At 35.9% G+C, this 22,596-nt stretch overlaps 3 protein-coding genes across 5 annotated transcripts; 1 reads left to right on the top strand and 2 right to left on the bottom strand.

Moving 5' to 3' along the window:
• Positions 1–1,620: 1,620 nt before the first annotated feature.
• On the bottom strand, positions 1,621–3,398 carry LOC110828873 (uncharacterized). The gene is made up of 3 exons (XM_022061995.2): positions 3,162–3,398; positions 2,511–2,577; positions 1,621–1,886 (listed from the first exon to the last, which is right to left on the bottom strand). The coding sequence occupies exons 1-3, from the start codon at positions 3,252–3,254 to the stop codon at positions 1,798–1,800; spliced, it is 249 nt and encodes an 82-aa protein (XP_021917687.1). The 5' UTR covers positions 3,255–3,398; the 3' UTR covers positions 1,621–1,797.
• Positions 3,399–3,734: 336 nt separating this feature from the next.
• On the top strand, positions 3,735–17,161 carry LOC110828871 (lysosomal phospholipase A and acyltransferase). Of its 3 annotated transcripts, none has more exons than XM_022061992.2 (7): positions 3,735–3,859; positions 4,628–4,770; positions 5,388–5,619; positions 6,728–6,955; positions 10,430–10,601; positions 11,471–11,593; positions 12,131–15,717. In XM_022061992.2, the coding sequence occupies exons 1-7, from the start codon at positions 3,847–3,849 to the stop codon at positions 12,345–12,347; spliced, it is 1,128 nt and encodes a 375-aa protein (XP_021917684.1). In that variant the 5' UTR covers positions 3,735–3,846; the 3' UTR covers positions 12,348–15,717. The 3 variants fall into 3 exon arrangements, with proteins under 3 accessions (XP_021917684.1, XP_021917685.1, XP_021917682.1); XM_022061993.2 differs by lacking the exons at positions 3,735–3,859; positions 12,131–15,717 and adding exons at positions 3,872–4,094; positions 15,919–17,161; XM_022061990.2 differs by lacking the exon at positions 3,735–3,859 and adding an exon at positions 3,872–4,094.
• Positions 16,687–22,528, bottom strand: shv (DnaJ heat shock protein family member shriveled). Its single transcript, XM_022061994.2, has 5 exons — positions 22,273–22,528; positions 21,701–22,085; positions 19,999–20,141; positions 19,052–19,464; positions 16,687–17,720 (listed from the first exon to the last, which is right to left on the bottom strand). Exons 1-5 carry the CDS (start codon positions 22,338–22,340, stop codon positions 17,656–17,658), a joined length of 1,074 nt encoding a protein of 357 aa, XP_021917686.1. The 5' UTR covers positions 22,341–22,528; the 3' UTR covers positions 16,687–17,655.
• Between the last annotated feature and the right edge of the window lie 68 nt (positions 22,529–22,596).

Genomic DNA, 22,596 nt, shown 5'->3' with positions numbered 1-22,596 from the left:
CAATAATTTATGTAGAATTTTATGCAATTCTAGATTTGTAGTAAGTGAATTATCAAGTAACTAGTTGGAAGAAATATGCATTTTTTAAATTCAAGGAAAGTATTTGAAAAACTACTACAGTACTTACTTGAGCAACTTTACATTTCTTTAACATCTTCCTGTTACACAGACTCCTCCGAACAAATGAACATAATGTTTGTTGAGCAGTGTTTAACATTTCGTTTTTGTTTTTCATGGCAAATAAACACATGAAAATCTTATATACTGCTTAATGTACCTTGTTCAGAATCAACACTGGTGTCATTTCATTCCTGATCTTTGTCACTGTCTTTGTCTTGTGTGTGTTTGTCACTCAGTTCATTGAACATGTCTGTTATTACATCCTCGTCTTTGATGATAATGAATATCAAAATATCCTTGTCTGTCTCAATAATTTTGGTTGAAGTGACCCTGCAACTTGATAATGATTCTAACAAAGTCAGTTTTGAGTCACAACAGATCTTCAGCCACGTTTTCTTGTGGGTATGAAGTTAATAAAAGATTCTATAGTGCCTCAAAATTTGTTATAATGCCCTGATGAAGTAGCTGCAAAATTGAAGTGGTTTGGCAGAAGTAATTTTCTTAATATAGCAACAAACATTTTCTGCGGAAATTGACTACTGCTAATTTACTGCAGTGAAAAAGTCTATATTATTTATGTAACTACACAGAACTTCCTTGAGCAAGAAGGGCCAATCAGTACATAAAGCAACATTTTGGAGAAATATACAGGCATCTTCAGGTCTAAAGGTGATTTATGATTCTAGTCCTTATGCCATTACAAATCGGAAGACCAGCATCGACACCTTCACCACCGTGGGTACCTCAGAGGTTATTTTTTTACCCTTAAATGCACAAACAAATTTATGAAAGTTGTAGGTAACGTAGGGGATAATAGCAAGCATAACATTTTATCAAACCAAATGAAACTGCAGGTGAAGAAATATATATGAATTATGGTGGTGCGGCCTCTGAAACGTTGGTAAACTTCTACCAGACTTCACAGCGCAGCAACCCAGAAGACAACCTTCTTCAGACAGACGTATTCTTTTGATGTGCGGAACTTGACAAAGGCGGAGTGCGAAGTGAATTAAGGGGAAGACATTGGCAAAGGTGTTGTGAAGTTTTAGTAAGAACTCTGTACAGTGAATGTTCTGAAAGACAGAAGAGAACATCTGTATCCTGATAATCAGGGCTGATTTTTGAAGCAACAGACATTAACACAGGAAATAGCCAACTGTATTAATGTGAAAGAAGTCCATCTTGTTTTTTTAAAAAAAGGGACTTCTTGTGTAATCGCCGATTTCATCGGTATCAACTATTGAAGGATTTATTGATGCAGGGACATCCCCAAAATGAAACAATACTGTAAATGCAATAAAAACTGGCACAAGTTGTGTGAAAAAGTGACTTATAGAACTATAACTGTGTGATCAACACAACAATAAAAGCTTGTGACCAAAAGTCACATGTCCTGCATACCTAGAACTAGGAACATACATCATTTAGGGGATAAAATATCTGAACAGTATTATCACTTTTTACACACAACCCTTACAAGACAAAATGTGTGTGGCAGACTTTAGATTTTCATTCATTTCATTTATTAATTTTGAAAATGATAAATATACACTACTTACATACAATACAAGATAAATATGATTAAAAAATGACACTTGGAAATGCTTCTTCTGGTGAAACTAGTGTTGGAACAGTTCTGTTTTGTCTGTTATGTTTCTGAAGTTGATTGCACATTGCTTATTTATCTGGGCCTTCAACTCCGGCCTGTGTCATGAGGTCAGCAATATTCTTCTCCAGGTCATCTATTCTATTTCCCATTTCATCTAGTGATGCTCATTAAGGAACTTACTTAAAAACATGTTACACAATGCATCATTCACAGTTTTAGTTTTGCAGAAGTGATAAACTGCCACCAAATCACAAAAAATCAAAATCATACATTTGCAAGAGTTGACTTTCTGGATTTTCATATTTAAAGTATAATATTCAGACCTAAATATACCAACAAAATCTTCATTTAAAATATAAACCATAAATTATAGTAGTTGAAAACTAAGAAGGGTCAGGGATTTAAACAAAAATGGGATGAATAGAAAGATGGAAAATAAAGAGACACCTTTCTTACCTTTTCATCCACTGTACCTTAGTTTCTGAAATAAGGCTTTAGAATTTTTCCATTTGGTATTACCCAGATACTGTGCAAATCACTCCCCTCCCTCACCTATAACAATGTCAAAACTTTGTATACATGGGAAACACCAGGCCCCAACATGATTTACAACTCAGACCCCTCTGCCAAATGTCACAGTCAAATACCAAAATACAACAAATAAAATAGACAAAAGGTTTCTGCCATGTGCGCCAAATACTTTAATGGTTATTGGGTACGTCAGTGGCATATAAATTTCAATTCAAATTCACACTATAAATGTGTGGACAAAAAAGGATATTTCTTGTAATGATCTGATCTGACATCGTTTGAAACTTGTCCTGCATACCTTGGAGCAGTGACTGAACCTAAAATAAAATAAACAATGCAGTAATTACAGTATACAGAATTAAATAAGTTTAATATTTCACATATATTTTACTCATATCTTAAAATACTTGTAACAATATCAGTACAGTTATATCCTTACATGCATAAAGCAAGTTCAAATGAGACTGAACAATCCTGTTACCCTGTATTTTGAACTGGACTGACCTATAGAAAATTGTAAAATTAACAGAACCCTCTGAGAAGATTTTGGATCAAAATGCCTTGTGCATTATGTTTACCTAGATGTAGGTGGGAGGATAATATTAAAATAGATCTTTGAGAAATAGGATGGGGTGGTATGAACTGGATTCAGTGGCGGGCTCTTGTGAACACAGTATTTAACCTTCGGGTTCCATAAAATGTTGGGAATTTCTTGAGTGGCTTGGCGACTGTTTGATTCTCAGGAAGGCTTCGACTCCATGAAGTATGTAAGTTGCATTATGTTTGATGGAATCTTGAACTGTTCATGTAATTTTATAACAGTGCCGTGTGAACATTTTTAAGATTTCGGTTTGTTTATATAGTTTCGATTTGGTATTACATAACAGGTTTAGTTACTTACGTGTTGTGTTAACTCCTGCATATTCTTGGGATCACTTGTGGAATAATTTTGCTGATCATCAACCGACTTCAACTCCTGTTTCATGTCTGCCATAGTTGCTTCCCTTACCCTACGACTGTTGATCAACGGTTTCCAGTGGTAACCACGGAGATCCGTAGTAACCTGTGACCTTTCCTGTTGTAAAAATGTAACTATCGCTGATTAGGTATTTTGTACAAGTGACACGAAACTTCATTGCAGGATGCGTGACAACTTGCTACATATACACTATGCGCAAGGCACTATTGATGTGAAACGCTGTATCGAATTTTTAAGTGAATACGGTTGCACTAACATGTTATAGATTTGCGTTCAATGACACTTTAAAACTTACAAACAAAGGTCAAAGGTTTGTCATGGGCTCATATGACATGCCGCTGCTTCTTACCCTGTTTGCTCTCGAAATTCTTCAAATACACTCCACGTGAGATGACGCGTGATCCAGATAATATGGTCATAATATGTGGATGTCATTGGTCCGCTCAGAACAGATGTTTGTCATTTGATGAAAGCCGCCAATTGGAAATTGCATTTGTGAAATTACACATGTCCTTCATTTGTTAACGGGAATAAAAGTCATTTTCAGAATATCAGTGATGTCGAGAGTGCCGAAATCTGAAGTATAAAAGTGTGGTGTAATTGCGACATGGAAGTCAAAGGTTATTGAACACGTGAGGTTGAAAGTCTTTGTTTGAGTACTATAATTAGTAAACAAGGAAGGCTGGAGATATCTGTTCTCTTGGGAAGTGAAACTTCGCTGTAGTTATACGATTGTCATAACCATGAGCTCACGGTTTGCAAACTATTTGAGTATATTATTACTTAGTTTGTCAGTAAGCATGTCATCAGCCTTTTTCGTAGTGAAAAGGCAAGAAATAACTCCAGTCATTTTAGGTAAGATGTGAAAGCTTTGAAAGGAATTGTATTTTCATATTGCTATGCTTCAACGAAAGCCACTGCTGGATACTTGTTTACAGTACAGTGACCAGATGTGTAAAGTTACAAAGGTTAGGGGTAGTAACCTTAAATGAAACTCAAAGGGGCCTCATAAGTTGGATAGTTTGTAACTAAGTAAATATAAATAAACCTCAAATATATTCTTTATGAATATAACATATAATTGCATGTGTCCCATTATTAGTAACAGGATATTTCCTGCTATCAGTCAACTAATATGTGTTACAGTCATTGTAGCACAGAAATATATTCTAATTCTTAAATTGTATGTAAAATAGAGGGGGCAGGTGAAGATGGCTGTCTTCTGGGTTGTTACGCCATTTAGTGAGAAGTGTATGGATGTTTCATAGGTGCTTACTGATTCCATTATCACTTTGAATGGTAGGTGTGAAACCACACTTCTTTTGCCACTCTTCGTATATGCCCATAAATGACTATATTATTTATTCATTCAGATTTTTATGTTACAGTTCCTGGAGATGGTGGCAGTCAGGTTGAGGCAAAACTTCACAAGGATAGAGTTGTTCATTATTTATGTGAGAAAACAACACAAGACTTCTTTAATATATGGCTCAATATGGAATTACTTGTTCCATTAGTCATAGACTGCTGGGTAAGTAAACAGTCACATTCCTGGGTGATTAAAGATACGTGCATGTTTGGAGGTACCTTCTGACAACATTAAATAATGGAATGTGCATCACGCAGAAGCACATAATGCTGATGCTGCTGTGCATGGAGATACAAACACTTACATTTGGATATATGAACCCTAATCATGCACATTCCATGTTGGGTGGGTCCCAGTCTCAACGGCATGTCATGTCCTCAGTTTACGGATTGAGGAACAACCTCCAGTTAAGGAGGTTCGCTGCAAATACATTGACTAAGTAGTCATGGACAGCCGATAAAGGATGGTCGTACAACTTGGGGGTTGGACATAGGGCTAACAACCCTTCACTGTAAAAATATTGTATGTTGCAAAAGCTACAGCAGATTCTTGGAATAGGATGGATTGTATGGATTCATGACCCAGGTGATGTTTCAAAGCACCTGAGAATTGGAACTTGGAATGTGAGGAGCTTATATAGAACAGGGGCATGGGATACATTAGCTGTGGAGATAGGGAGTATAGTTTGTATATTTCAGGAATACAGGAGGTTACTATAGTACAGTATTGTAAATTATAGTCATGGGGTAATTTGTAAAATGTAATCCTATTCTTTACAGATTGACAACATGAGACTTGTGTATGACAATGTCACAAGAATGTCATCCAATTCAAAAGGTGTTGAGATCAGAATTCCAGGCTTTGGGAATACTACATCTGTTGAATGGCTTGATCCAAGTGAAGCATCTCCTGGAGCATATTTTAAAGACATTGCTAATGCTCTGGTTGCATTGGGTTATGAACGTAATGTCTCGCTTCGAGGTGCTCCATATGATTTTCGGAAAGCCCCAAGTAAGTCACTTGTAGCTACATTAAAGAAATAAATAAGATAAAAATTGTCTTCAGCTAGAATTGGTGAAAGCTTTGCTTCCAGATATTTGTTATTCAGGAACCTTTGTCGGGTAAATATGCCCATCGTTCTAGCAGCCATCATGTGATTTCCTATGCCTGCCTTTGGTTTAGAAATTACTGTTATGAAGTGAGATTGAAAAATAGTGTTTTATTTGGATGTTTTCTGTGTATGAAAGGTTTCCTTTGAGTAATTTACATCAGAAATAAGATTCAAGTTATTTTATGAAATTTTGTATACCTTTTAAAAAAAATCCTGCTATAACCTTAGATTTTGCGGAATCCACATTTTTCTTTTCTTCAAAATGCAGTAAGAATTCCATTCTCATGCAGGATTCGGTTCTTCCACTGACCATCTCTGTAACCTAAGGGAAGAGAGATCTTTAGAAAACTTTTTTATTGAAAATATTTTGTAATGGCTGGTAAGTCCATAATTAATACAAATTTATGCCCAAACAAAAACTTGTGGTATTTTTAACGCCAAAAATCAAGGCAATTCACTCCCTGTCTAGGTATCTGTAGTTTCTGTCACTGTCGGATAGCGTCGATAATGTTAAGGATCTCGGGGATTCTACCCATGAATGATGCGACTCAACACTACCTCCCCCTCCTCCACACCCCATAGTGTGAACTGTCACAATTGAGTACAAGTGCAAGGCTGGGATTAATTGAGACCAAGAAGGATATTTCTGAAACCGCTGTCTTACTACTTTCAAAGTCCTCCAGACATTCATTTCTCTATTCACATACAGCATTTTCTTTCAATGAGTCATAGGAGATGCAACAAATCTGATGCCATCACACTGAACTCATAGGAGTTAAGAAACCCGAAAACATAATGGCCGGAGAAAGCCTGAAATGTTCTATGTTGCATTTGATAGCTTTCATTTGAACCAGGCTCCAACTTGAACATTGTCTGTGCTACCATTTTCGGGTCAGGCCAAGGCCTGAGGGCCAGGCCTGGTTCCGTGCAGATCTCTAGTGGCAATGACTGTGTTAGTGGCGTACTTTTGATCTTGTATTTATAATGCTTCTTCTTCTCCTTTATTAGATGGAAATGGCGAATATTTTGTAAGGTTGAAGGCACTTGTAGAAGAAACGTATGGAATAAATGATAACCAACGTGTAATAATACTTGCTCACAGCATGGGTGGCCCCATGAGTTTACATTTCTTACACAGCCAGTCAAAGAGCTGGAAGGACAAATATATTCGTGCACTTGTTACGTTGTCTGGTGCATGGGGAGGATCAGTGAAGGCATTGAAGGTTTTTGCAGTGGGTAAGTTGGTTGATAAACTAATGTGTTAAATTTATATTTTTTATGAGTGAAGGTCATCTTTTATATCATTTTATATCCTATAACTGCTAAGAAAGCATATAATATTTGCACTCATATGCAAATCTAGTTGATGCTCCGACAGATTACCAACATTACCGTCGACTGACATAACCCAATATTAACAGGGAGAGTCTAGTAAGAATACAGTAATCTGTTGAGCAACAAAGTTTCTCTGATGCTGTCATAAATTTATGAATCACAATTCATGTCTGTCTGTAGATTCCTGTAGCTTTGATCATGCTGGTAGTACTTACTCCATGGAGCCGAGTCCTTCATGAGAAGCTAACAGTTGCTCAGCCACTCAAAAAATTCCCAAAATTTTATAGAACCTGAAAATTAATTAATGTGTTCACAACAGCCTGTCACTGGTCCCTATCCTGAGCCAGATGAATCCAATCCACACCACCCATTTTATTTCTCTAAGATCCATTTAATATTTTCCTCCCACTTTTGTCTATGGCTTCCCAGTGGTCTTCTCCCTTCTGGTTTGCTCACCGAAACCCTGCATACATTCCACTTCCCTCCCATGTGGGCTGCGTGCCCCACCCATCTCATCCTTGACTTGAACAGTCTAATTATATCTGGCGAGAAGTAAAACTTATGAAGCTCCTTATTGTGCATCGTTCTCCAGCCTCCTTGTATTTAATTCCTCTTTGGACCTAATATTATCCTCAGCACCTGCTCTCAAACACCCTCAGTCTACTACATTCCTCCCTTAGTGTCAGAGACCAAGTTTAACACTCATACAAAACTACATGCAAAATTATAGTTTTGTATATTTTAATATTTACGTTTTTAGACACCAGACGATAAGATGACAAGGTCCTGAACTGAATAGTATCTGTTATATGTTATCAATTCTTCTGTTTCCCAAAATTGCTGTATAGTTTCATGTCAAGAGGGTCACTGTGCTTGTATTCTTGCAAGAAACTGATGGGATTCTACTGTACAGTGTCTAGCCAAATAGGGCATTGCCAACTACAGGATAACTTTTCTATGTTCTCTTCTCACATGTCATACTGTCATAGAAGTACATCTCTTCTGCCTGGTTGGTTGAATTTACGATCAGCAAGTTGAATATCACTTGGAATGTTCCACTGTGAGTGGTATATGTATGCAGAAGGTAACTTACAGGCGATTATAGGTAATATTGCGCAGGTGACATTCATGCAGAAGTCATTGTGAACTTGGATTGGATATCAACCCTGCATATGTGCTTGACATTTGCTACTGACATGCTATTAATATCATCAATAAGATTTGATAAATTTCTGATCCCCTTTCAGTTTGATCCAGAAATGTCTGTATTCTAGTGATGGATACCCTAAAAGTATTTCTGAAGATTCTCAAATACTGCAGGTAGGCATGTAGTGGCTCTGTGATTCGCTTTGCTGTAAGCCACACAGAAGTGTCATACGTTGCCTTTTGAATGTTGCTTGCAGTATGTGACGCTGCTGCTGCTGATTTGTTTTCCATTGAAAACTGAATGTCTTCCACTGAATGCTGCATAGTAATGTTCACTGCACTTGTTCACCTATACTATAATGTTCAGTTCTTTTATAATTGCAATTCTTGAATTTCTGGTAGCTAGTGTTTCCCACATTTAGCCTGGAGGACCAGATTTTATGTCGGTCCACAGGTGTTAAGCCTTGAATTTTAAATACAGTACTTGGCCTCGGAGGACCATTCTGCTAGGTGCAGTGGGAGGGTGCTTGATATGAAGCAAAAGAATTTATCTGCCATAGATTACATCAGTATTAACTTCACCAACCCTAATGTATGTATTGAGTGAAAATTCTTGTATCACTGATTGAAGATGCACATAATTAGTTTAAATATTATGTACTGTAACTCCATTGATTATTGCAATGTGGCAGCGTGAAAACAAACATGCTTAATATGTCAAAGATGGCCATGTTCTGGGTTGCAGTGCCATGTGGTCTGGTAAAAGTTTACCAACATTTCAGAGGTCCTTGCTGCCTCCATCATCAGGGCAATGAGTAAGCCGCACATATGGAATTCGTGATATAGAAACCAGTCAGACCAGTGGGAGTAGGACTGGGTTCAGGTGAAGGCGTGCAAGCCAGTCAGATAGAGGGGGTGTGCCAGAGCATGTCCAGCAGGAGGGGGAGGGGCATGCAAAAGAGATAGGTCTGAGAAAGTGGCCCTTATAAGGAACTCTTGGGGTCAAGCAGACATAAGGGAGGTGGGGAACATGGTGAGGGGGACAAGGAATGAAGGAAATACGCTGATTGACTGGTTCCTATATCTCAAACAGATTCCATTCACGCAGTTTAATTATCAATCTAATGATGGAGGCAGGAAGGACCTCTGAAACATTGGTAAATTTCTACCAGACTACATGACACTACAACCCAGAAGACAGCCATCTTTGGACTCACTGCCTTGAAAACCTCAAATCCTGCCACTCCTTCTCTATCTAAACTCCTTCATAAAATTCGGTTGTTTTTTTTCCACCCTTTGAACAGATTCCGTTTATTGATTTATTACAACTCCCCTTTTATTTTCATGTAGACTTTTTTTCTTTTACATTGTGTGCAGCTATTTTAGTACACATCGCCTAGAATTTGTTACAGAATGAATCACTTCGATGTTTTATGCCATGTACACTTTGTAGAGTGAGATTTTTCTGACACAGTGGCAATGGAATTTTGAGATCTCTGTGCTAGGTATAACAACACACAACTGATTTGGAATATGTGATGAGATTGCAAGGGTATCATACAGTTTCATTAGATGATTGAAGATGATGATGTGACTTCAGTTGACCCATTAACTGAGTCTTGATGATATATGTGATTAAATAGTACATGCCATGGAAAAATTGTAATTAGATGACAATATTTTCAATTTTAAATTATCAGTTTAATGTTGCTATAACATATATTCTAGGACTGAAAGTAAACATCACATAAAGGATCTGTTTGATTCTTCTTATTTTCACTGGAGATATCTTTTGATATCAAAATGTTCCAGTGTCTGAGATGTCTGTGGCTGTATCAGATTGCCCTGTTATTTTAAGGCATCTTAAATGCTTCTTACATATTTTCTATCTGGAAATATGATAATAGGTCATATTTTTTATTTTGTGTTTGGAATACATTAACACAAATGAAGTTGCTGATATGTGTTTTGATGCAGAATATTTAATCATACTGCACAAATTGTTGTTTATGTAATCATAATGACTATTATCCAAAGTTATCCTGGGTATATTTTTACAAACACACGTGCATTCTGTCCCCCCCCCCCTTTTACTGCCTCAAACATATAAGTTAGAGAATGGCAAGAAATTGCCTTTAGGCATGAATGATGTTGCGTATCAAAAGTGAACAGAATGTTTGCACTGTTAACGCTTTTGTTTTCATGTGTGTTGTCCAAATTTTGTTGCAGGTGACAATTTGGGTTCTTATGTCCTGCGCGAGAGTATATTACGAGAGGAACAAATAACTTCACCAAGTTTAGCATGGCTAATGCCATCCAGTTTGTTTTGGAATCCTGATGAAATTTTAATACAAACGGATGAGAAGAACTATACAACAAAGGACTTTAAAGAATTCTTTGAGTAAGCGCATGTCCTTGTAGTGTCTTATACTAATGAACGTACCTGGTAAAATAAAATGTTTCAAACATGTGTACAGAATGTTACTGAATTCTAAAAGCCGTAAAACAGCATTTTCTTTGAATGGTGATGTATAGATACCTTGCAACTCATTGTAGGTATGCAGCATATAATTTGTTTTAGTTGTGATAATAGAAATTAATATGAAGATTTTCATCTTCTGGGTTGTTACGCTGTGAATATTCATCGCCCTGATGATAGAGGCAGTATGACTTCTGAAACGTTGGTTAACATCGACCAGACTACACGGCGCAACAACCCAGAAGACGAAAATCTTCATACTCACCGCTGTGAGAACCTCAAGTCTTACACAGAAATTAATATAATTTTATATTGTAATTTGATGTTTCTGTCTGATAATATTAGCAGTACAGAAAAGGGTTCATTTTCTTGAGTAGCCCATTTTGCCTTTAAATGCAAATTTGCAGTCATCATAGTGCCACAGTACTTCATATACTGAAGGCAATGTGAGCATAAATAAAGGTATGAACAAAAAACTGGTCATTACTATGATAAAACACCGAGCTTACTTTCCATTTACTAAATCTGTCATGTAAATCCCTTTGTTATTGACCTAACACTGGACATTTAATTCATAAAAGCAGTGACATATATTTTATTTTACACCACAGAAAAGATGTTGTTAAAAGGATGTATATGATGTATATGTTGTATGAGTCTAAGAATGAACTTGGGTGAACACAGTATTGCACCCTTAAGTTCCATGAAGGCAGGAATGTCTCATGAATGATTCTTTAGTATTGAGTTCAGAGACTAATTTGTAAGTTTGTTTATATTTGTGTGTGTTTCAGGGCCATTGACTATCCAGTAGGTTGGGAGATGCGGAAAGATGTGGAGAAATATTCAGTTGAGTTTCAAGCACCAGACGTAGAAGTGCATTGTTTACATGGCTTTGGTGTAGATACAATTAACAGGTAAAGAGAGTGGCATTCTGATAGCTCCTTTATAATTTTTGTGAGTGGAGTTTCAACGACTAGAGAATTATTTGAACACAATAACTCCAGTGGTGTAAATATATTCAATTTTTTTCTCTTTTGTTTCAAGAAAAGTTCATTTCTCTTTTTGGGGCAAATGCAAGTGACAAGTGCACTAGATACTGAGAGGTCTTTGCTGCATCATCAGGGCAGTTGCCCCTTTGATGAGTTCCAAATGTTTAGAAATTACTCATAATATTTCTAAAGATGTTTATCTTTTTTTAGTATAATGTGAATTTAGCATAGCATTTGTATACTTTATGCAAAATCTTTATATTATTTTGAATTGTATTTATGCATATGTTTTGTATTTTGTGACTTATCCTACATTCTGTTGCCATTGTGACTAAGGTTTGGGTCCATGGGATATATATTACTGTGAGAGTACTTGCGCATGTGCATGTATACTGTGATGAGAAATGCAAAAACTCAAGGGAAAAAAATGGACGGTGCCTTTTCCTTCTTCTTACTTTTCAGACTTGTTTACAAACCTGGGACCTTCCCAGACGGGTACCCTGGGTTCCTCTATGGTGACGGAGATGGCACTGTTAACAAACGTAGCTTAGAAGGATGTTTGAATTGGAAGCAGAAGGAGAAAGTTTATCATCAGACTTTCTCTAGTTTGGATCATACAGGCATACTCCATGATGAACGTGTTCTCAGCTACCTTCAGTCGATAGTAACAAATATGTAGTTTTACTATCATATATTTAATATTAATATTTTACATAATAGTCTGTCTGTCTCACAAACGAAAATGCCATGGGTATTATAACAACTCTTTACTCTTTAACGTTGGAGAAATTACAATTTGTCATCACATGCTTATATTTATTATGCTCTCTTATTTATTCAGATACAGCGTATGTATTTTTACTGTTCCTTTAATATGAAATTTACTGATCATTTAAGGTGTATGTCAGTGAGAGAAGGTGTGAATAAAATATTGCACTTGACATATGGATCTTCATGAAGTGAATTGATCTCATTATAAATATTTGAGATACTTGCCAGTATCATTGTTACAGGGTTTGTCAGAATCTCCACAAAGGTTATATTCAGCCTGTAAATTATAGGATATTCATCTCAGACATTTTCACAATAAGAGATTTACATGTTGAACAAAAGGTCCACACTACTTCTTCATGTATCTTAGGTGGCTGATGATCAGTACTTATTTTCTTTGCTGCTAACTATTGTGTCATTCTGAAATGACTCTCAAATTTCCACTTAAATTGCAGTATATGAAAAAAGTTAAACTGATTTCCAGTGTATGATGATCTTGTTATTCTTCTAGCATTGTCACTGTTTTATAATCATTGTTGGTTGAAAAGCATCTCTTCTGTCTCCTCCCAATCTTTCCTTTTTGATTTCTTGCCAGCTCATATATCTTCTTGTACCTGGCCAAGCCATCTTATCCTGGATCATCCCATGGGTATGCATAGTTTAAATTTTAATTCTCTTGCCATTCTTGGTGCTCAGTCATTTATTTCATTTCTAATGGTTTGTTTGTAAATTGTAACATTTGGTTTCTGTTAGGTCAGCTCAGGCAGTGGAATTAAAGCATTAATGCAGAAGATACAAATGAAAATTGTATTGATGTTTGTCTTTGTGTAGTCATATTGATTTTATCGAACATGTTTTGATTTTGATGGTGGAGGGGACCCCCAAAGATGTGTATTTTTTTTGCTCCCCCCTTCCCTCTTTACTTGTGTTCTTGTCAGGTCCAATTTTCCATTCTTCTTTGTCCTTTCCAGTCACTTGGTTCATATGTCATGTTCTCGGCCTCTTTCCTTTTTGTTTCATTTTCATCGCTCTTTTGGGCTGTGTTATATCTTCCTTCGCATTGTTAATTGTTTTATCTGAAGCACTGAAAATATCCCAATAATGATTATACAGCATTATCTACAAATTTTTGCAACCATATTGCCTCATACTGAATCACTTATGTTTATTCGTTTCTAAACTCTTATAATTTATCAGTTTTCTTATGTTTTGCATTCTACATTCCTAAATCTGTTCCGATTTTTCGAATCTTACTTCTTCAGAACATTATATTTGGGTGTCCTTCATGTCTCCTGCACTTAATCAGACCACTGTGATAACCTGTGAACTCATACAGACAGGATGCTGGGTGAGGGAACATGAATGTACATTTTACTACATGTACTTATGCCATAAATCACGCACTTCCCTCGATCATTTTAAAATAGCAAAGTAAAAGCTGGCACCCCTTGATTACAAGTCGGGAGTGTAGCAACTACACAAACCTGCTTACCCCAACTGAGCTGGTTTTCCTCCGTCTCTCCATAAAATTCCAAGATAATACCTTCAAATAGGCCATAGCCATCACCTTCCAAATCCTTACATACCATTTTGAAATCTTTTATGGTGCTGTATAACCTCTGAAGTTGAAGTAGTGCCATTACATAACCAGTCTATCACCAGGATACTTTATTTTAAGTCTCTTCTGTTGTAAACCAGTCATCACAGAAAACATTTGTTCTCTTATATTGTTTATTATTGCACTGTCAATATGATGATAAACATTTAATCTAATTCAGTCTTATTAAATTTCAAGACTTCATCACTGAGCTTCCTCTCTGTGAGCCTGACTTCATTTTCATTCCTCACGACTCATACTTAAAAATAAAATATGATAAATTCATTTGTCAAATCTGTGCCAATTTATGAGGAGAATGTTCGGACTTTTTATACAATTGTAATGGCATAATTTTTCCCCCGTTATTTGAAGTTTGTAGTGCATATAAGCATTCTTTGATGTGTGTAAAGCATATTGCATTTTATAACTGGAGTTTGGTCATGAAAAATGCGATAAACACTGAATTAGAGACAAGCTACACTCTATAACGCCATTTTATACCACATACCAGATAGTAAAGTCAAATTATCCAGGTTAATGATGGGGAGAAGATGCACAAATAACTGGAAAAAATTCGATAATCTAAAATATTTTGTTTAGTGCATTCACAGAACTTCACAAATTACTTTACTTTATGACAGCTCACATTTATTTTTAGGAACGGTTTGTGGTTTCTCTCTCTCTCTCTCTTTGTGTGTGTGTGTGTAAACTGTTTAGATTTATCCCAATGGTAGTATAAATTTCACTCTTATCCTCGCCACCTCTTCTTCATGCTTCTGTTTCACAGCACCATCGACAGTGTCTGCCCATCTTGTGTTATCATCATCTATGTTTTCAAAACTTATCATAGCACACCTTTAGCTCTGTAAGAACTTTCCTCCATGATTGAACCTCAGCATTATTGGATTCATGGAAGCACCATTCCTCAGGTGAGCCATACATAGTATCCAATGAGCGACATTTCGTCGATTCATTCATTCGATCCCAACGCCATAGCCTTTGACTAAATGTCACCAGTTTTCCATTCTCGAAGTTTTCAGTTACTCATTCTTTTGTCACTGTATTTTTATTGTTTTTTTCTGCAATTTTCGTAATGATCCACAAGCATTAACTGTCATTCTTGCCTGATGCACAGTGCAGTGTAACAGAACTGTCCGTGCGACATTAATATATAAGAAAAACCGAGTGCACCTGAAGCAACCCCCCACCCCACCGCAGAACTGGGAAGTATGGCACAGGAAGGTGTAGAGAGCATACTTCTCTGTGGTTGTGTAAAGGGGGAAAAAACTTGTGTACATTTGTAATTAGAATTTTAATATATATGATAAATGTGAACATCTACATACATGAAGGCAGCAGTTTTAAGATTGTCTTAGGTATAGACATTTTAAATAGTATCAGTTTTACTTAGCTGCAGTGTGATTATTTCTAGTCTATGCTGGTTAACTGTTTGTCATGATTTTATTGTTACTTATGGTTCCAGTTGTAGCATTATATCAAAACTTGTAATAATTAACAGTAATATTATACATAATTGTACCATGATAGTGATTTGTCTCAGGATCTCTCTTATGTAATATCTATAAGATGCTGTACCATGTGTATTTAAAGCGTCATGATTTTATTCTATTCATATGCATGTTTATGAAGTTTGTTTTGTGGCTAATATACACTGTGAGTAGACCTGTGTTTCATTACTTCTTTTTCTACACATTACTTGACAGACGTGTATAAAGCGCATTTGTAGCGTCCTTTTTTCATTGTTCCTACTATGGCTGACTGGTTTTGTGTTATATATGTTTTTAGTTGAGAACTGCTGTGAATGATGCTGCCTTCTGTTGGAATATTTTGATTTTCATATTTGAAATGCAATGTTCTCTAGATGATGTATCAGTATTCCACTTCCACACATAAGAGAGAGATTTGTGGAGCAAGATTCCAGTTATGGTCTTCGCGAAGTTCTTGGGCTCTGTCTGCCCAGTGAATTGAAGGTGGGACAACAGACAGGCTCGTACAGTTCAGAAGAGCCTGTGACCTATGAAAATGATATGGCCAAACACAGCAGATGGCAGGTATCTTGTGCACATAGTTATAACTAATTGAGGTGAGACATGATATCTAGGCTTAAACATACCATTAATTAATCCAAATGTTGTCATTCTGCATTTTTGAATTTTGGAAAATGTTTCTGTTCTATTCTGTCCCTTCTATTTTGATATGATGCATGTTTTTAGGTTCGGTCTAATTAAACTAGACTAAGTTACACGGAATGAAAACATATTCTGTGGTATATAACCTGAATGTTTTATATGAATCATACAGTAACAGGTCCATTTGTAACAACTCTATAAAAAAATTAGGGTATTCATCTCTCTATATCACGGACCTGCTGACGCTCTGTTCCTACAAATGTTTTGTAACCTAGGCACAAAATGCAATGTATCAATGCATACAGGCAGGCCCTCATACAATCAGAATCCCTCTCTTTTTAAATAAAATAACACAATGTTCATTGATATCATTTGCTATGAAAAGAACTGAATAGTAACTACTTTCTCGAAGTACAATTTATGAATGCCTTCAATTTTATATTTTTCATTCTTAACAATTATAAACTGAGGTAAGGCAAAGTGAAATTGCATTAAAAACATAATATTAGAATCATTTTATTATCCTTCATATTTTCATATGCACATATATAAAACAAGTTTGTACAATTATAATAGTAGCCACTTCATTCATTGGGACAGGAAATACTTTTTCTCACAGTGAAATGAAAAGGTACATACAGATGGCTAATTTCATAAAATAGAAATCATATATCTGAGCTAAACAGAATGATACCCTGTAAACAGTATATTTAATATGTTGCCAGCGGTTGTTTATAAGTCAAAATATCCCAATAGTGCGAACTGATAACCAGTTTTGAGGCTTACAGTTTATCTGAACAATTAAGTTTCTCACATAATAAGCACCTAACATTAAAAGAATGTGTCATATAAGTTTGGAACATAGTTAGTTATCACAATTGCATGGACTGCCCATTACTTAAATCCCAGTATGTTTTCTTTATTATTTCATTTCCAGCTTAATTTTTTGTATTTGTATAATTTAACCCCCACCCCCATTATTTCATCACTCGTATGTTTTTCTTTAATTTTTTTTAACCATTTCTAATACATCTTATTACTATTATTTCACTCCCAGTATGGCTTTCCCATTACTTCGATCCTGGTATATTTCAGTTCATCCGCTCTTGGTTTTAAGTCTATCCATTGCCGTGATACTAAAACATGACATTTCACATAACCACATCCACACGCAACAATTTATATGGATATGAAAGCTCACAGATAACAATAAATAACATCAGTTTTCCAATATAAACATTTAGCATTAAACATCCCACCAGGAAGTGCAGTACAAACATTATTCTATGAATCTTAACTTGTTGCATTTACCACACAGGATACCTAAGCAATACATATTGTCAACGGCTTCACGGTCAGCACTCTTTTCATTAGCAGTCTCCCATCTTATTTTAAAGTCATCACTTATTACACAACTTAAAGCCTGGTTGCGACAAGTCCGATTCTGATCATTTAAGCCAGTACTGGGGTCAAAACCCACGAAGACCATTGTACACTTTATTGCTTGAGTGTTGCTTCAAGATATCTGTTAAAGCTGAAAAAAAATAAAAATGATTAATTCCTTACAGTACAAAGCAATGTAGAAGGCGACTATAGAAAAATAATATATCATTTTGAAGAGCAAACTCTAAACTTTATATATGTTTTTGTTTCATTCAAAAATTGAATCCAATTCATGTTTTATTAAAGATGATATATGAGGATGAGTCAGAAGTTTCCACAATTTTCTATTAAATAATACAATGACGATGCATATGTACAACAGCGTCATTTTTCAACATGTCTTCAGAAAAAAATGTTTTTGGATGAGTGACACGCCATGCTTGTACTACTTCTTTCAGTTCTTGGTCCATAGTGATAATGCAGCCTCTCATAACATCTTTCAGTGGACCAAACAGGTGATATAAGTAGCCAGATCAGGACTATATGGAGGATGCTTGAACACCTCAAAGTTCAGTTGGTGGAGGCTTTCAATGGTGTGGGTGTCAGTGTGTGGACAGGAATTATTGTGCAAAATTGGGACGCCTTTCGACAATAGCCCTTGGCATTTAGTTCAAATAGCTGGTTTCGATTGATCCTGAAACATTTCACTATAACAGACAGTGTTTACTGATATGTCCCTCTCTAGGTAATGTTACAAAACTGGCCTCTGTGCACCCTGAAGAAGTGTCAACAACACTTTTCCTTCCGATGGTTGAGTTTTGAACTTATGACTGGTGGTTGGATGTTTCCATTCCACGCTCTGGCGTCTGCTTTCTGGGACGTAATGGATCCACGTCTTGTCACCAGTTTGTCAAAAAAAAATGTCGCCTTCGTTATGATAGCGGTTCAGTAGGTCTTGGCAGATTGCTGTTCTTTGGTGCATACAGAAAGCACTCTACTGTATTCTGCATATTAATAGTATCATGCTAGAAGGGCATAATGCTGAGCTGCTCTACATAAAGTTACAAACAGTTACATATGGGAGTATGAACGCTATTAATAAATGTTTGTCAAACCAAATAGGTATACAAGTTAGACAACTTAGGATGTATTAGTTTGGTCAAAATAACTGAGACCAGTTAATCATACTCGTAGTACGTATCGTTTCATTACGGAAAAGTTGTTTGAAAAGGAAATATCTTTAATATAAGGGAATAAGAACTAAAATTAAGTCTCATACTCTATTTTTTTTCAGCGTACCACTGGCATTTTTAAATCCTTTGATTTCATAAGTTCTTAAAAGTTTTTAAAGAAATGTATTCAACTTAAACCTGCACTGCCTGGGCATACCCATTTTAGGTTTGTCTCCTGTGACTTTTCATTACCACCAAATTAATGGCAGCAATACAGCAAGATTTTATTGCTAACAACTGTAAGAATTACCTTTCTTATCCTCTTCAGAGAGCTCCGATTTTGGAAATTCTACATCAAAAGTTATGTAGAGTGTACCATGAAGGTTATTATTGTGGTAATTTGGCATTCCTTCTCCTTTCTTCCGTATTCTGGCTCCCGGCCACGTCACCTTGTCACGAGACACTTGAACTATGTGCCCATCTAAATGCTCTATCTCCATTACAAAGCCAACAAGAGCATCTTGTAGAGACAAAGTGACATTTGTATATAAATCATCGTCACGTCGCTCAAATACTGCATGTGGCATAGTTTTGATTCTTAGCACTAGATCCCCTGGCTCTCCATCCAAATGGGGTTCTCCTTCGGCAATAAACTTTGATTCCTGCCCATCCACCATGCCAGCCTCAATTTCAATTTCTAATGTCCGTTCTTCATTTACCAATCTAAAAAGGAAATGTGAGACTTTTACCTTTTTTGTACACAATGGAAATAAGAAACAGTTTAAAATGACTTCAATTATGAAACAATTACTACTATAAATATTTTTATGCATTAACAGACATTGGTGGATGAATTATAAAAGTCTACCTTATAACTTTCTATTCATTTTAGATAACAATTTTGAGACTATTAACAGAAGACAGCATGTTTAATATTGTCCCACTGTTATACATAGAATTCAAGAACTGTCACAGTGAACTGGACACTTCATCTAAATGCATGAACATTTTTATAAAGAGCTCATGATGAAATTCTGCAGCTGACAGAGAAGACTAAATCAGCCAAAATGTCTACTTAAAGAGCAGAAATACACACATAATTAGCATCACACAGCGTCATTATACATAAACTGAATGCATCGACCGCATTAACACACAATTCTGTGTACAATTGGAGCTGAATACCTATTTACTGCATAATTTTTCCTCCCACATCCATTTGTCATGTCAACGCTAAACTGAAAACTATTTACTTACTTAACATTTGGACACTCGTCGCAAACTGTTTGTTGCATCATCTGAAACCGACCTGGGCCCAAGTGCCTTGTCACCATCTCTTGACGGCAATTACATTTTCTTGTGCCCTTTGCTGCTTTCATCACTGGCTTATTATGAGTGATCTATGAAACAAATTGTATTGAATTATATGATTTGATATACTGGGCACGTAAAATGTTCACATCTAAAGTGATGATTCATAACATCATACGTGATTAGATCATGTTAATTTTTTTACTGTGCTGCATAACTTTTTTAATTTCTGGCTACAGTTTTTAACAGATGCTGCTTTTACATGTTAGCAAAATTGATATTATGTAGGACAACTCTATTGATGTAATTTAAGTACAAGTACTGTAGACAAGAGAACATAATAGTCATGAGCTTCTATGGTGACTGCATGCACAATAATTATTAAAAGGAAAACATCAGGCCCAACTTTTTTGCTTCGTTGCTTATGTGTACATATCTGTAAATCTGTCATTAGTAAGTTATTGTTCACTGTAAAATCATCATGGGTTAGTGTTCTGTGGATTGTTCCAGTAATGATGGAAGTGCATAAGAAACAGCAAGGATGGGGCAAATGTCTTTTAGTGCTACAGTATCACTAACTCTGCCTTCTCCTGCCCTTCAAGCGACATCTATTCCATTGTCTTGCGGACAGTAGAAATTCTGACTTATAGCCATTTTATGACTTAGCAATGAATAACAAATTATATTACTGGAGACAAGTACATGTAAAATTGCACAGCAGGCAGTGAGGTTCAGTTCTGACTTACGAATTGCTCTACAAGATTCTACTTGAACAAATCTAAATTAAGATGTTTGAAACAGGTTGGCTATTTCCTAAATTCTGAAAATATATGAAAGCAATACACTATTGTTTAAGAAATTTAATATTTTTCCACTAGCTAGCAAATTCTTACTCTCATTATCATAATCTGTAGTGGACAACACAGAAAATTTTTAGACATACTCAGATATCCACAATATAAGTAAAAAACACATATAACCTTATATATCACAAATACTAAACTCATTTAATATCAAAAAGGAGTTTATTATACTGGAATAAAACTATTCAATCACAATATAAAAAAGTTTAAGCAAGCATTAAAAGAGTAGCTCCTAACTTACTCCTACTCCATAGAAGAATTACCTCAACCAAAAATTCTCAGCTATTATAAATACATGTCAGCAATAGTAGGTATACTTTAATGTATAATTTTTGTGGTAATACTGTAGTTGACTGTAAATTACTGTCATAACTTTGTAACTTATATTTGTATTAGAACAAGACTCTGCCCACTAGGCACCCATTGGCTCACACTCAGATCTGTGCACAAGCCATGACCAGGTACATAAGTGGGTTGGTTTGAGCACACTGTTGTGACTAGCCTTGATGATGAGGGCAGAGATGGCCCTCAAAACAATGGTGACTTTTAACCATTTGACACGGCTGATGGCCTAAGAGGATTTTATTAGAGTATTGTATTTGTGTTATGACATGCTCTACATCCTTGGCTTGGCCTTATGAAGAATATATGGAATGTAAATAAACTTTATTCTATGACTTGATAGTTAATGAGACTCCTGAGAAAGAGGAACATGATAGGTAAGAATGGAAAAGCAGACATCCCACAAAGTCTTCAAAACAAAACTGTGTTTAACTGACACTTACTTCTACAAAATTACCACTGTAGAGTTCCTCCAATGACACATACAGATCCATTACTATATCTGCACCTCTAGGTGTCTCCTGCTGGCTATGTGAGCCTCCACCAAAATTGAAACCAAAATCACCAAAGAAGCTAGCAAATGGATCAGCACCATTCATCATACCATCTTTCTTGAGGCAGTCCTCACCACACCGATCGTACGTCTCGCGCTTTTCTGAATCTGACAAGACTTCATATGCTGCACCTAAGTCCTGGAACTTCCTTGATGCATCAGGGTCATCTTGATTTTTGTCAGGGTGTAGCTCTTTTGCTAAAGTGCGATAAGCCTTCTTAATTTGATTTGTGTTGGCATTTCTTGGTACGCCCAAAATAGCATAGAAGTCTCGGCTGTAAACATGACACGATTGGTGATGAATTCTTCAACATTTCTCTCAGTAACGTCAGTTGAAAGTAGTTGGTTAACCTATACTATTCTGCCGGTATAAGAATAATTACTGTACTGAACAAAAATATAAAAGATTTATATAGCATGTGATAAATTACATATACATCACCCAACATTATAACTACTCACCCTGCAAACACAATTGTAATGTACAATAAATTGACCGCTACAAGAATAAACACACAAACAGTAGCCATTATTCTTACTGTATGGCAGAAAACTGGATGCACTAGATGTGGTGTGTTTTGATTGGTTCCTTGCAAAATCAATTTATGAAAAATATTGTACTACGTTAGACACCTTACAAGTCACATAATATGGACTAATATCGAAACAAAGAACATTCGAGCTCGTGTAACATCCTAAAACAGAGTATGAATGGAACTGAACTTACATCTATTCTCTTATCTCTTACAATTACAAGCGTAAAACAATAATGTCATGATATTATAT

The sequence above is a fragment of the Zootermopsis nevadensis genome, unplaced genomic scaffold (assembly GCF_977971745.1).
Source record: "Zootermopsis nevadensis isolate Lab colony 2312 unplaced genomic scaffold, Znev_1.0 Znev_ptg000002l, whole genome shotgun sequence".
In the NCBI taxonomy this organism is placed as follows: Eukaryota; Metazoa; Arthropoda; class Insecta; order Blattodea; family Termopsidae; genus Zootermopsis; species Zootermopsis nevadensis.
The sequence above is the reverse complement of the archived record's forward strand: the minus strand, read 5'-3'. Positions and strand labels throughout refer to the sequence as shown.

Coding starts and splice junctions, on each gene's coding strand:
- LOC110828873 (XM_022061995.2), bottom strand. CDS start 3,254: ATGGCAGACATGAAACAGGAGTTGAAGTCGGTTGATGATCAGCAAAAT. Junction 2,578..3,161: donor TGCAGGAGTTAACACAACAC/GTAAGTAACTAA, acceptor ATTTTATTTTAG/GTTCAGTCACTGCTCCAAGG. Junction 1,887..2,510: donor AGATCAGATCATTACAAGAA/ATATCCTTTTTT, acceptor AATGAGCATCAC/TAGATGAAATGGGAAATAGA.
- LOC110828871 (XM_022061990.2), top strand. CDS start 3,983: ATGAGCTCACGGTTTGCAAACTATTTGAGTATATTATTACTTAGTTTG. Junction 5,620..6,727: donor TGATTTTCGGAAAGCCCCAA/GTAAGTCACTTG, acceptor CTCCTTTATTAG/ATGGAAATGGCGAATATTTT. Junction 10,602..11,470: donor GACTTTAAAGAATTCTTTGA/GTAAGCGCATGT, acceptor TGTGTGTTTCAG/GGCCATTGACTATCCAGTAG.
- shv (XM_022061994.2), bottom strand. CDS start 22,340: ATGGCTACTGTTTGTGTGTTTATTCTTGTAGCGGTCAATTTATTGTAC. Junction 22,086..22,272: donor ATTACAATTGTGTTTGCAGG/GTGAGTAGTTAT, acceptor TCATGTTTACAG/CCGAGACTTCTATGCTATTT. Junction 17,721..19,051: donor CTCTGAAGAGGATAAGAAAG/GTAATTCTTACA, acceptor ATTTTTTTTCAG/CTTTAACAGATATCTTGAAG.